Genomic DNA, 14,420 nt, shown 5'->3' with positions numbered 1-14,420 from the left:
CGCGGCGACGTGTTACAGCGGCAGAAATATAAAAAAAAACTAAAGATTACAAATGTCGTGGTTACCTTTAATGACATGCAAAGCTATCATTAAGTCAACTACGGCAAACTCGCTCGTCGTGCGCCTCGTCCTCACTGTTAATTATCACAATATATATATACAGCGTATAAAGCGAAATAAAAGAGACCGCTCCATAGCGGCGGCAGCATAAAAAACACGAGAAAAGAAAGAGAAGCTTTTGAAAAAAAAGAAAGGAGTGCATCTCCCCACCCGGAGACTCCCCACCACCGGGCGGCGGCGAGCGGGAGCGGGCGAGCGGGCGGGCGGCCGCTCGCGGGCACCACCCACCGCAGCGCAAAAATCGAGAGCGTCGGCAGCGCGCGGGGTCAAACGGCGACGTGGAAACGCAAACGCACACAAAGAGAGACGAGGGCGAGAGGGACGGGTGAGGCGCGAGAGGGACGGCGGCGCCAATTACTATCACCTGGCGGGCCGCTACCGCATTACCCACTGGCGGCGCGCGCGCGACGACGCGCCCGCTGCTCTCCGCGGCCGCTCCGCTCCGCTCCAAGCTCCGCCGGCAACCGGGCCCCGCGCCATCGATCCCGCCGCCGCGCCGTACTCCGCGCCGCACGCTGCACGCTACACGCTACTCGCTCCGCGCGGACAACATGAAACTGTGAAGTGTCGTGCCGTGCGGACAGTGATCATTGACTCCAGTGATTATTACACACTTATTTAAAACTGTGAAAAATGACGTCCCAGTTCGCTTTCCGTGGATCGCCCCCCAACCAGGTAATGTCAGGAACATTTTACTAATTGTTATTTTACTGTTTTATAACAAAATATTGTCTTATTTATTATACAGGCTTGCGATATGTTTTAATTTCTTTTAATATTTCATATTATTTCAATGCGCTCGTGGCATATTTATGTGGTTACGGATTCTAGTAAAGTTGTTCGAAAGTTATTCAAAGTTTAAACGTTAACCGTTCACTCAACGATGTTGTTTGGTTAAATTCAAAATTAAACAATGTTTTAGATTTCAATTAGGTTGGTTATTTAACGCTTTGAAGTTCTAAATTTTTAATTTTAAAATACATTTAGCATCTTCTAACAAATGTATTTTTTTAATTTCCTTAAATTTACGTGCTACGGGGAAGCAAGATAAAATTAATTTTGTTTTGAAATTAATACACATATCGATTTAAATTCTAATAAAGATGTAGCTATTTGTGCACATTCTTGCACAAACGTAATTTTTTTTTTCCTACTTTATGCAACAAAATAAATGTCCATCATCATTCCGATTCTGATTGGTACAAAACTTATTGGTTCTAACTTAAAATACAACTAAATGTTTTCATATTAAATTTAAACATATTTATAACCAATAAATTATTAACAATCTTTTTTTCATGCAGAAATAATCCGTGATATTAGAAAAAACAGTTTCCAACAAGAAACATGTTTCGTGTTCGTTTAACTTAAAGTTATCTGAACTTTAACATGATCAAGTATTACTTATACGGTGTTTCAGTAATTTGAGGCGTGTTCATATTAAGCCGTGGTGTAAACTTATACTTTACAATGCGATATACTGATACTCATATGATATTTAACTTAAAATTATTTTAAGTTACGATATAACTTAACTATTTAATATGTAGTACAATGAAAATATAAAAACTGTTAGAGAAATAATAAATTTGTCTAAAGTTTTGCAACTACTTATCTATAATAAAAGATGAAAGAAATGGGACTTATGTTGTTTGTTGGTTTTAATGTATTTTTAACTTAGAAAAGAAACCAATCAAATTGAAAATCTACGCCTTTTAAAGTATAAAATAGTAGTAAATATAAAGTTAATACTTTTGAAGAAAGTGCATGAATTCCTTTTAAGACATAAGATAATGGGTTAAACATTGTTTTAGAATTGTCTAAATTGTTGATAACTTAGATTACTTTGCTATTTTAGTAAGTAATTTAAATTTATCATTCTACTCGTTTAGTAAAGACGAATACTTTATTATTTGTTGTCTAAAACGATCAAATTATAATCCAAAACAAAACTTGACTAGATTTTCGTGCGAACGTTGGAATATTTTTAATAAAAAAAAATATTTTACGACCACTAAATGTCTATTATATCTCACGATCAAAAATTACTGCATGATTAATAGCAAATATCACTGTCTTCGAAATCATCGAACACGTCAGATAATTTTTGGAACGTATACTCGTACCTGTTGAATTGTTATTTCCACACATTACCGCTTGGCCGACACCCAAATAATATTCCCGCATTCTATATTCAAAAAAAACCGTTTATTTATTTTTTAAATGTCATTATAAATTAAACGTATTAATTTGTGTTTGTTCTATATTTGAATTTGATTTGTACCGTCTGTCTAGCTATTGTTTCCTTAAGATCTCAAACCCTCGTTAATTATACACGCGATATATTATTCTCTGTGATAAGGTTAAAATTCGACATAGTAATGCTTGTCAAAATTCAACTTCATGGTAATTACAAATTTTTCTACAACAATCTTTGAGTATTAGATACGAAGCTAATACGAACCAATTCGGTATATTATATGTTAATTAGTGGTAAGCAAGACAAATTTTTTTATAAAGGAATTTTAAACACATTTAACTTATTGACATAACTTATTTATTATTCATTAATATATAAATTCGTTTTTCATTACTTACGAATTACTTACATTAAAGCAATCAGATGTATGTATCCCAAATTACCTTGTCCTCATGTACATTTTTTGAAGTTTTTGAAAATGAATAATGTAAAAGTCGAATAGTAAACGCATCATTTAAAGTCACTCAGTCGTAAATGTTTTCTACAAGACATTTTATTTATTTACCGAGACCATATCATTTTATTGCGCCTATTAAAGTAACGAATACGAAAGCCTCACAATTACTGACGATTGCGACGAGAGTTGGCAATACCGCACTGTAATTAATAGCCTAGATATAATTATGTACTGAATAAACAAGCGCTATTTGAGACACCGCAAAGTTTTAATATAAAGAGGCCGCACTCTGAAGGCTAGGCACCCGCTATGTAAGCTCAATTTAATGCCTCGATCGAGCTGTTTTTTTCTCATACGTTTATTCAAGTTGTTTGTCGTCGGAATATTCTGAGAAGACGCATGTTGCTCGACGAACTCTATTTGTATTCATTATTTAAGTATTGTCCTCCTAATTATCTCTTGAATGCATAGTAGTTCAATTATTAGGTTCGCTGTCAATGATATTTGTTATCCGATAACGGTTTATTAAATTTCATGGGTGTTTAATATTGTTGGTGGGTTTTATCTGTCTATTGGATTCGACGCGCTATATTAAAATAGTGAATCCTAAGTAAGTAGACGTTAATAAAGATAATATTATGGAACGATTCGGTCGGGGCCTCGTGCGTGACGTTTGCGATCCACTTTTGCTATCTCGTTGATAAGATGCCACCATGTGGTGAGGGAGAGGGGAGAAATCCCTCCCCCTTGGGAATTATACTCATTATTTCTTATATCCAAGCTATGTCCGCATCCAACTGCTTCTTTACTTTGTCCGGAGTATGTGTGGAATTTAATAGTTCACTTAGTTTATCCACATCTAATGCTTTTATTTTAAAAATAAAAAGCTTTACTCGATTCTGTAATACATTTAAAAAAAATAATCTTACTAATCTTACTTCTTACTATTATCATAAATGCGAAATTAAACATGGATGGATAAATGGATGTTTGCTAGAATTTGTAGCCTAAACGGCTTAACGGATCTCGATGAAATTTTGCATAGATGTAGAGGTTAGTCTGAAAGGACACACACTCATATTTGTATTTTTTAATTCCACGCGGACGGAGTCGCGGCCGAAAGCTAGTTACAGAATGAAATACAGTTGTTTAATATGAGAACTAATATAAAATAAATCCCTTTACTTTGTATAATGCAGCTTTGAAATTGTGTTAGGATTTGTAGTTGTTTTTATTTTGTTTTGTCTAATAGACATAATACTATGTAAATCTTAATTTCAGTTTAATAAAACTCCTAGAATTATACCATAACAAAATAATGATTCAACGTAACTTTTATTCTACGAACTAGCTATTGCCCGCGACGTCCACGCAATATTAAGATAAAAATGTAGCTTATAATATGCCCGTCTATGTCAGCTACCCTTCAGTGAAAGTCTGATCGAAATTTCGGAGATTACCCGGAACATACGGACAGACAATAATACAGTCAAAAAAAAATTAAATGCGATTTTCGTTATCAACATCGCAATTACATCATCTTCCCGAAATCTGGAAGTTTTCTTTTGATATTACAAACAGACAATTTTATTATATGTATAGATGTTCTTACAGTAAGGGAACGGATAATAATTTACCGTTTGTTGATCAAATGTTATCAAACGTTTAAATACAACATACTAAGGAACTTTTGAAGCATAACAATTCTTAAAATATTATTATTTATTTTCTCTATAGATAAACAAAACTTATAGAACAATGTATTAAAATCTTTGTTATACAGGATGTTTTATTTTGATATTATTAAATAAGCTTCGCTCGTGTTTAATATTTAAATTTTTCTTGCAACTTAATATTTGTCTTATTCATAAACAAGATTGCGATGAATTTTAAATAAAAGAACCTTATTTGAAAATATCTTATTAAATAATAATCAAGATGTTTAACTGATGTTTTAGATAATAGCTTAATAATAGAATCATAACAAAATTATAAACGCGAAAGTTTAGATGGATGTTTGTTAGAGTTTGGAAACAACCGAACGAATTCCGATTAAATTTGGTAGAAATGTAGATGATTGTCTGGAAGAACACATAGGCTACTCAATTTTGTTTTTAATTCCACTTTGATGGAGTCACGGGCGAAAACTAGTTATATCATAAATATACGCAATAGATCAATTTATTGATTGTTTCCCTTTATTGTGTTAAATATAGTGTAATATTTTGTAACAGGTTTTAAAGGTTCCGTAAAAGTTTTTTACAGAAACCATCATTATTAAACTTTTATTTTATTAAATACACGTACCTTTCAACTCCGCAACAAGGATTAACGAACATAATAAAACAATTGAGGCGAGCATAAAGTTCAGTCTTAAATGTACGCTTAATCGGAATTCCGACGGGGTTTTTTCTCCGACACCATTCAAGTCCCATTGCGTTCATGGTGTTTTTATTTAAATAGCAATTAAGTACAAGAATGGGCTGTAAACGTTTATGCCGCGTACGCTTTAACGCAGACTGTTCACTAAGACCCTAGTGGCATCATTTTACTTGCCAAATAAACTGGTTCTCTGCCATTTTATTTCAAGTGGACCGTGCTGTAACACTTATGGTAAATATATAAAATTATTTTTAACTCATAATCCAAAAAATACCTAATTGTTTATGATGTCGAGAAATTTGACATGTTTTCTTAATAAATTTTACTACAAAGTCAAAAATTTTACAACGTGATCTTGCACATGACATAGGGTAGTTTTACGAAAAGGATTTTCATAACAGCGCCATCTTGTGGCTGTTGTTCACCACTAAGAATTAATTTTTTAACTTCCAACAAGGAAAATGATTGTTAAATATTTTATATTATAATATCCGAGACGTGTACTACTATTAGATACATATTAAATAAAGTTTTTGTTGAGACAATTTAAACAAAACTAGCAAAAGTTACTGTTAATTCTGTGCCACGAGGCTTTATAATTAAATTAAAAGCGCTATAATAAGGCATTTAAATAAGAAAATCACATCGTTATTGCTCTCATTTCCACAATAATTATATACAAATTAAGATTAAGTAAACGACTTTTAAAGTTTGTGATTGTAACTGTATTAAGTTTTTAACGCCTTCTATGTTATAATTACATATACTTTCAGTACTTAAAGAATGAAAATATCAGTTTGAATATAAAATAACTTAAAATCTCAATTTTAATAGGTATGTACTTAATATTTCAAGAAAAATTATAATTTCCATCTTTTTATCCAAAACTAATTGACAACATATTTCTAAACATGTTCTCTCTAACTAAAGGTCTCCATTGCAACACTATATCAGTTTAAAACAAACTTTCAACTACACATTAGAGACGAATAACATCAATAAAGTTACAGGGAAAATTTACACGTATTACAAAACAATATTTTCATATTGCAAATCTTATCTGATACTTGTACGGTAAATGTTACTTCTTATCCTAGCGCAAAGATAACAAATCGTTCGACTTCTCTGACCATGACATGGTGTTACTTAAGTTGTTTGAGAATTTAGACAACAATCGAATTTGAAAGAACAGTTTAATTATATTGGAAATCAATAGAATAAATTGGTTTGAATTAGAATAAACGCTTCTATTTAGACAATGGTAGAGTCCGTTTTAACATGACACGAATAGCGCAATTCAATACTATGCCACGACAAAGACAGGAGAGAAGTGGAAGCAATTCCGCGTCTTATGAGAATGCAGACGTAGGGAACAGGACTTGAGGAATATTGTCATAGGACAAAATTAGAATTAAAATAAATTGTATCGTATCCAAAATTTGTTTACTTCATCACTGATAAGTTCGTGTAGAGTTTGACATATACGGACTGCTTAAAACAGTCATTATCGACTGGTTCAACAAGCGTTATAAGATTACTAGCTGTTTCCGTGCGGCTTCATCCGCGTGAAAATTTTATTTTATTGTTTACATTTGTAAAATTATCAATAGCAAATGTCAAAATGACATGACATGACAAACCTTAGCAATCTCTTTCTTTCTTGATGTTGTCAGCAACTTATGGTCTCTTTCCCACATTAGGGTTTTTATCCAAAATATTTACCCTCTAAGTTTAATGGCGTAAAAATATATAGCCTAAAGCGTGACGTAAATGTAGGGTTTTTTATTAAAAAATAATTATTTAAAAATATGCTGTAATTGCTGGCATCTTAGGAAACAAAGAAGTGTATGTTTACGCTTTATAATAATAGGAAAGATATCAGGTCATACATTAACTAATGCAGTCGACGCTAAAAAGTCGCTTATAACATTTAATAACGACGGCTTTCTGTCGTGTGTCTTGGCCCTGATTTGTTAATTATCTTTATAAAAATTACCAACAAATATAAGGATATAATATTAAGTCCTTTGGTTATGTTTAAGCTTCAAAATCGATTAAGAGATTGTTCACATTAATCATGTTTTTGTTGAAATTGAATCGTTAACGCTGCGGAGGTAACATTTTAATTTCGACCGAGGTTTTGTATAGCCGATTCTTAAGTATTTTCATTATGTTAAACGATGTGGAACAAAGGGCGACAAGGTTGCCTTATTCAGGTCGTATGGATATCGATGTTGTTACGAGTGTTGTGTTCCACATTTATATTTCGTGAATGGATCGAAAGATTATTGTTTCAAATATTTCAATCGTAAATATATATTTTTAGTATTTTTTTTAGTAATAGCCAATGTAATCTCCTTTTTTTAATATATTTACAAACTATTTTTTTTTTTCGATTAAAAATATATGCTTATTTTCAAATAACTTCGGTTTAAAGTGAATAATTCCTCTCGTACACGATTTACTTTTATAAATATAAAAGTAAGAAAAAAACTATACTCACCTATTACAATTAGTAAATAAATTAAAACGTTATCGTGTAAAAACTTTCGTAGATCAAATTATTAATGCCGAAACAGTTAATACGTCTATAAAACATAATTAATAAATTTTTACAGAAATCACATAACTACACATTGTTCCAAAGCTTATTCGGCAAAATGTCGCGACTTTCATTTCAATCAAACTAAAAGTTTGCATTATTTCGTCAATCAAATCTTTCAATTGCAATTCCAAAGAACAATTAAGTTCGGTTAAATTTAGCCTAGTATTGTTTCTATATAAATGGCAAATAATAAAGGTTTTCAATCGAAAACTTCGAAAGGTTACAACATTGTTCGTAAAAAGCTTAATAAGTTAACAAAGGAGCGCGAAAATACTTCTTAAACTTTCATAAGAACTGCTAATTAAGAAGGTCGTTGCTCAACCTACGTTATGTCAGAAAAAATTAACAAGAAATATAAAACAAAAGGTCTGACGAACTAAAAATCAGTCAATCGTCTTAAGAAAATTTTTCAGTTACATGAGATCCATTGGAAATTGCGGAGCATAAATTGGGCATAAACGGCTATCGAGGTTCTCAGCCTCCACAAAGGTGATCCGTCCGTTGTGAAACACAGAGGTAAAAGAGTAAAACGCACTGACACAACTATTACACAAATAAAAAAAATAACTGAACATACAAGTGTAGACACCATTTCAAATAGATATAATTGTGTATCACATAAAGTTGAGTCGCCTCTTGCGGGCTGAGTGGTCTCCAAGTAATTGACTAGTCAATGTTTGTGTCGGTACGTTAACTTCGTGCACCGTATAGGAGGGCTCTACTAACTTTGTTTGCTCGGTATCCAAAAGCGACGTTTTGGTCGAACACACTATCAGACTTTGGGTGAGATAGTCATTTGTACTTAAACGGTTGTTACCACATTCTCTTTGAGAACAGAGTTCATCTTCATGCTTTCACGCTACGGAGGGTCAGCATCTACGCTGTTCCATACAACCCTATCAGCCGCATATCTCGTCTCACTTTCTTCTTACGTATATCGCCTTTCATACAATTTATCTATACTTTTTCTATTATTCTCTTGAACTCTAAAGAAAAAATAATTATATGTTTTACTATAGATGTTCCGGCAGTGGAAACCCACAGTAATATTATGAGCAATATTTGCTTTTCATTTTGCATTCGACCATATGGACTTATTGTTCCCTTTTTGTTCTTCTGTAATTTAACGTTCGATGCTAACTTTTTCATTTTAAAAATAAAACGGCCGTAATTAAGTAAACGTACGGCTGCCTATTGTTCTCGATGATACGCTGACCGCGCATGTTGAAGTAAAATAATATTTTGAAACTCATAATAGACTTGTGCTTTTTGGTTTCAAATCTTTCATGATGTTCGCAATGTTGGAGAGAATATTAACTTCGAATTTAGAATAATGCGCAGTTTTATAACAATTGTAAATTTCATATTGCTCATATTATTGCTTTGTCTGCGCGGAACTAAACAATACTTAGTAATTAGCGTATAAACTTTTACTGACTGTGGATCTCTGTGCAAAATTTCATCTAGATCCACTTAGTTGCTTTGGATTTATAACAATCTTTCTTTCATCCATACATCCGACTATATGTAAACATTTATAATCATATTTAGATGCTTAGTATAATTATTACTTTAGCGTTGAACATTTCGTTCTTTTGTGATAATGTCCAGTTAAAATCTTATTGGAAATAAGATATCACAATACTGTCTAATTGGACATAAGTTTATTGAAATGTCATGACTGGCATTGAGTCGAATGCATTATTTCCTATTAGGGTCGTGTCTCAATGTAATAAATAAAGTATTAAATGACCCTTTGTTACACATTCCTTACTTATTAGACCACCCATATATTTATTGAACTTAGTACTTTGTTGTTATTGTAACTAAAGGATCCTGATTCTTTACATATTCGTCTGCAAATAAATGCAAAAGTCAATTGATAGGCGTTTCTGCTGAACTCCTGGACGTTTCTCGATTTAATTTCGTTCAGTTGTAGATGATAGTCAGGAAAAACACATAAACTTTTTTTATTCCACGCGGACGGAGTCCCTATACAAAACTAGTAATTAATAAGTTGGCAAAATTGTAGATACTCTACAATTTATTTTCAATATTTTGTTTTCACTGTCTCTGTTTTCATCTCTTTAACATTGTGTTATTTGTTAGTGTGTTTTTTTGTTCAATAGTCACCCTTTGAATCATAGGTTATACAAATTATATAAAATTAAAATAAAAATAAGCAAAGAAAATTACTTTTATCATGGACAATGTACTGTAATATAATCATTAGTTTAATTTTATTAGATACTTTGAAGCTCTTTCGTAAGTAATGATATAGTTATTATAAAATAATATCCGTTAACATTAAATCGTTCCATTAACCTTTCTTAAATACTGCCGATACAGATCATTGAAGTACTTAGAAAGCAAACTTTGAATTAAAATTAAAACGATACAGTAATTACGGACAAGTTATATCGACTATCAGAAATTTATCAACATCGAGAGGAGGTAAGCGGTTTTGCGGCTCTCCCTAATCAGATAGTTTAGTCGCTACTGATTCTCGGAAACTTCAATTAATTTCTCCGAATTAAAGGGAGTGTGTTCACACTGTACGTAAGACCATGTTATCTCGTTACGGTGGCATCGGATTGTAGTGGCCGATCCAAGATAACCGGATTTGTGCGAGCGCTCGCACCGACAGAGACAAAATACACAAGAATATGTACCAGATATAACACGGCAATTTGTACCCTTTCAACACACACAAAGAGCTACATTTACCTTGTAACATTTCACGCCTACCGATCACAAAAAATATCTCACAATTAAATTCGTATCGGACGCAATTATTCATATTACCGTATTGCATTTTAACTCCGAAGAGCCTTTAACCTTGATGAACGGTGACATTTGTGATTTAAATACTTCGACTGCCAGACTAAAGTCGAAATACGACATGCCAAAAAAGAAATCGTAACATTATCAACGCCGAGGCCATAAGAAAGGGCGTCGCGTCCACAGATCTTTCGTTAGTATTCCTAATCAGGTGACAGTAGTCCCGAGAGATGTTATTATGTGAACTGGAAATACACATGTATGACAATTAGTGGGTGTCGCCCACGGTCGGACGATGTATGGAGTGTTAACATGCTATTAGTTGACGCGTTGACTTCACCAACTTGTCAGCGGAACTGCCCTGTTTCCTTGCACAATAGTAAAACGTCTGCTTTATTACATTACACATTCCTGCTTCCAGTTCTCTCTATATTTTAAAACCAATGTTATGTAGAGAAGTAGGTTTCAATCAAACTGTTTCTTAATCAAATGTTTAGTATTACACATAAATTTAAGAGCATAACAATGTACATTAGACAATATTGATTTTCAAACAGTTCATTTGCGGCAAACATTTTAGTGATTGTAAAATACTTTTCGTATATTTCAATTTTATATTTTATTGTTTAAAATGTACCATTTTGGTGACTATAGTGTTGTGGCTTTCCACTTCATTCCAAATTTCATGGCTTCCTTGCCACCGTTTTAATGAATAGAACTAAATGTGAGAATTGATGCGAAGTCGCCGTATAGAAATGGAGTTATTTTGGTATTTCACTCGACGATTAGTGATTAACGACAGGGAGCGAGCAATAAAGGTTCGATCGGGAACCGCACGGGATGTTTTGAATCGCCACTGCTTTAATAGCGGCTGCACTAAACGACAAATCAAATTCCTATAGGACATTTAAAGTTCTACGCGAAATTTTGAATTTATTTATCTTACTCAATATTAAATGTAAATGTTTAGATGGATGGATGTTTATTAGAGTTTGTAGCCTAAACTGCTGAACAAGTCTCGATAAATTTTGGCACAGATATAGAGCATAGTCTGAAAGAACAAAGACCACGTTTTTTTTGTTTCCGATGGCCAAAGCTACTATTATAAAAGTGAGTTTCCACTGCTGGTACAGTATCTGTCTTGTCTTAATCTCTACGATAAGATATAGATTTAGTATAATGTTTAATACAGGTATTTCTGAAATAGCATTTCACAGTAATTACATTTTAGTATCATCTTAAACGGTGATTCTTTTCCAGCCAGTCGTTTGGGTAAAATGGGTAATAATTTTAATAATTATTTCAATACATGTTGTCACAAATTCTATACATTTACAATTATTATATTTACTGCTTTCTTTATTGGATTAAAAACTAACCTTAACCACTTTTTAGACTGTTATCTCTTTTAAATATCACACAGATCTGCTCAGTACTTAAGTTACGTTATAACAATCATCCATAACATTCAAACTTTTGCATTTATATTCGTTACTCGTAAGTATCTTAAATTACCGCATACATTTCAGATGTCAAGAGTGCATTAATGTCAACCTAATTTTGTGTTAGTGGATGTAGGAATGTTTGCGGCCGCGTCACAGGGGTATTAAGCTGTATAATAGCCCAGTTATTATTAGGCCGCTGCCCAAAGCACTAGCACATGTTTAATACGTTAAGGGAGCTCCATAAATTGCGGCGAACACTCTGAAACAACTTCATTAGCGATATGCATGCGCTCAGCTCCAAGCTTACTATGATTGAACGTTTATTTTTGGAATTATCAAGAAACTATTTGGAAATTCTGTGATCTCTATTTTACTAGTTTTCACATGCTTTGGGAATTTAATATGGAAGATTAAAATAAACTGTTTATTTATTTTTTGATATTTTAAATCCTAAATATGACTGACACATGTTTTTATTTATTATAATAAAAAGCATTGAATTTCTAAATAAATTATTTCAATCGTATCTTTAAAAAGAACGCTTTAGAGTGGTTTTAGAGCTTAGCTCTGAGTGGAATAAAATCACTACTAATGATAGCTTAAAAGAAGTATTTCCAGGATTTTTGTACACACGCAGTGTGCCTCAATTACACAGAAACGTTACGAAGCCCTGCATTTCCAATACAATAATGCGTTTAGAATGATGCGAGTACCGAGTAAAAGCGGGCCTTGGATAAATTCTCGGATACCTTTATGCAACCATGTGGAATAAGATTCCCTCGCCTGAAAATAATTTGCCAATGTCTTAGCTACCGTGGGTTGCAATATACTGTGTCATTTTTGGACATATGTGTTCGATTGATCATATACAAGCTAACGCCGGCGACTCTGTCCGCGCGGATTGGAAAAAATAGTATAGTACGCGATACAACTACTACATTCAATTTTATCAAAATACATTCAGATTTATACCTTTGCGTGATAACAAACATACAAACATTCAATCATGGTTATTAATACTAGCTGTTGCCCGCGACTTAAGTAAGCAAATAGATAATGAATCTCTTTTTACCTATGTTTTATATGAAGAATTACTTGCCAATATCATAATTAAAACAAATACAAAATAACTAGTTCAAAACTGTCGTTCGCTTTCATAATTAATAAAGTTTGTTTTTATTCACTTTCCCACTGGGACCGAAAGGTATATTTTTAAAATCCAACAGCGCACAAATAGTAACTCGCTAATTAATGCAGTTTTTGCAACAAAGTCACGTCGAATATAGGTTCAATAATTCCCTATGAACTTTGCAGAACTTTTAAAATACCATGAGCTTCGTTTAAAGTTTAAGCTCGTTATTTGCGAATATGATTCCAGTGACTTTTTATTTTTTTTTTTCAAACCTAGTTGAAATAACGTTTTTAATCATCAACAGTAACGTTAATTTTAAACTATCATTCCTTTCTTTATTAAATTTAGTAATAAATTCGCTACAATATAAACGAATCTCATGGTTAAAATAAAAAAAAAAAAGTTTCTGTAATATAAACTTGTCATAAAATTAAATTGATTTGTTCAAACAGATTGAGAAAAGGGCTAAAAAGATTTCGGGTACATTTCTTGGTTCACTGAAGTGTGTCGGCGGTCGTTTCGAAAACTTGCAATTTTATGAATGAGCTGTTTGAATGGTACACAATAATAACACGGTCTCGGTCGAGGGCCGAGACGGAAACTGTACGTGTCCGAATTGCCGTTTAAAAATTCATAATAGCTATTCGGGCCAGCGTTAAGATTTCAACCCGCAATAAAACACGTCATAATACGCTATAAGGTCTTATAGCATATATACTGATTCCTGTTAAAACTACAAACTTCGGATATGAATACCTTCACAAGATGAGGAATCCGTCTTGGCTCTGAATATCTTCTTACACTTCAAGTTCTTTCCTATTAATCGACGTTAACAAATTTGATATATCGTTTTATGAAAATTTGTCATTACCGACAGTAAATTTACATTTATTAAATTTAATTAGGCTCATTTATATTAATACCAGTTTTTACCCGCGAATCCGTCCGCGTAAATTTTGTTTTACAAAAGTGAGTAGCCTTGTGCTCTTCCAGACTATCCTCTACATCTATACCAAATTTCATAAAAAATCCGTTCAGTCGTTTAGGTTATAAACTCTAACAAACATCCATCCATCCATCTAAACTTTCTCATTTATAATATTAGTATGTAATATTATTAGTATGATAATATGCAGTACATTGAAAAACACATAGATATTTCCTCCAAATTATGAGTGAATAATTTTTAAATGGAAGTTGTCAACACTTTTATGGTATTAGGCTCTTTTAGGTTATTAACGGCTTTTACCACAAGACTTCCGGGCTGACCAATTGGTCTATATAAGCTCCTTTGAAAA

At 32.8% G+C, this 14,420-nt stretch overlaps 1 protein-coding gene across 1 annotated transcript in view; it reads left to right on the top strand.

Annotated features, from left to right (window-relative positions):
* The first annotated feature begins 509 nt into the window (after positions 1-509).
* The window catches only part of LOC106109508 (homeobox protein caupolican), a 44,198-nt gene continuing 30,287 nt past the window's right edge, over positions 510-14,420 (top strand). Inside the window, exon 1 of the mRNA XM_013291029.1 lies at positions 510-795. Within this exon, the coding sequence (XP_013146483.1) occupies positions 754-795 (42 nt within the window). The 5' untranslated portion in view covers positions 510-753. The remainder of the gene's footprint in view (positions 796-14,420) is intronic.

This window comes from Papilio polytes, unplaced genomic scaffold (genome assembly GCF_000836215.1).
Source record: "Papilio polytes unplaced genomic scaffold, Ppol_1.0 DF821288.1, whole genome shotgun sequence".
Classification (NCBI taxonomy): Eukaryota; Metazoa; Arthropoda; class Insecta; order Lepidoptera; family Papilionidae; genus Papilio; species Papilio polytes.
Note: the sequence above shows the minus strand (reverse complement) of the source record. Positions and strands in the feature narration are given on the sequence as shown.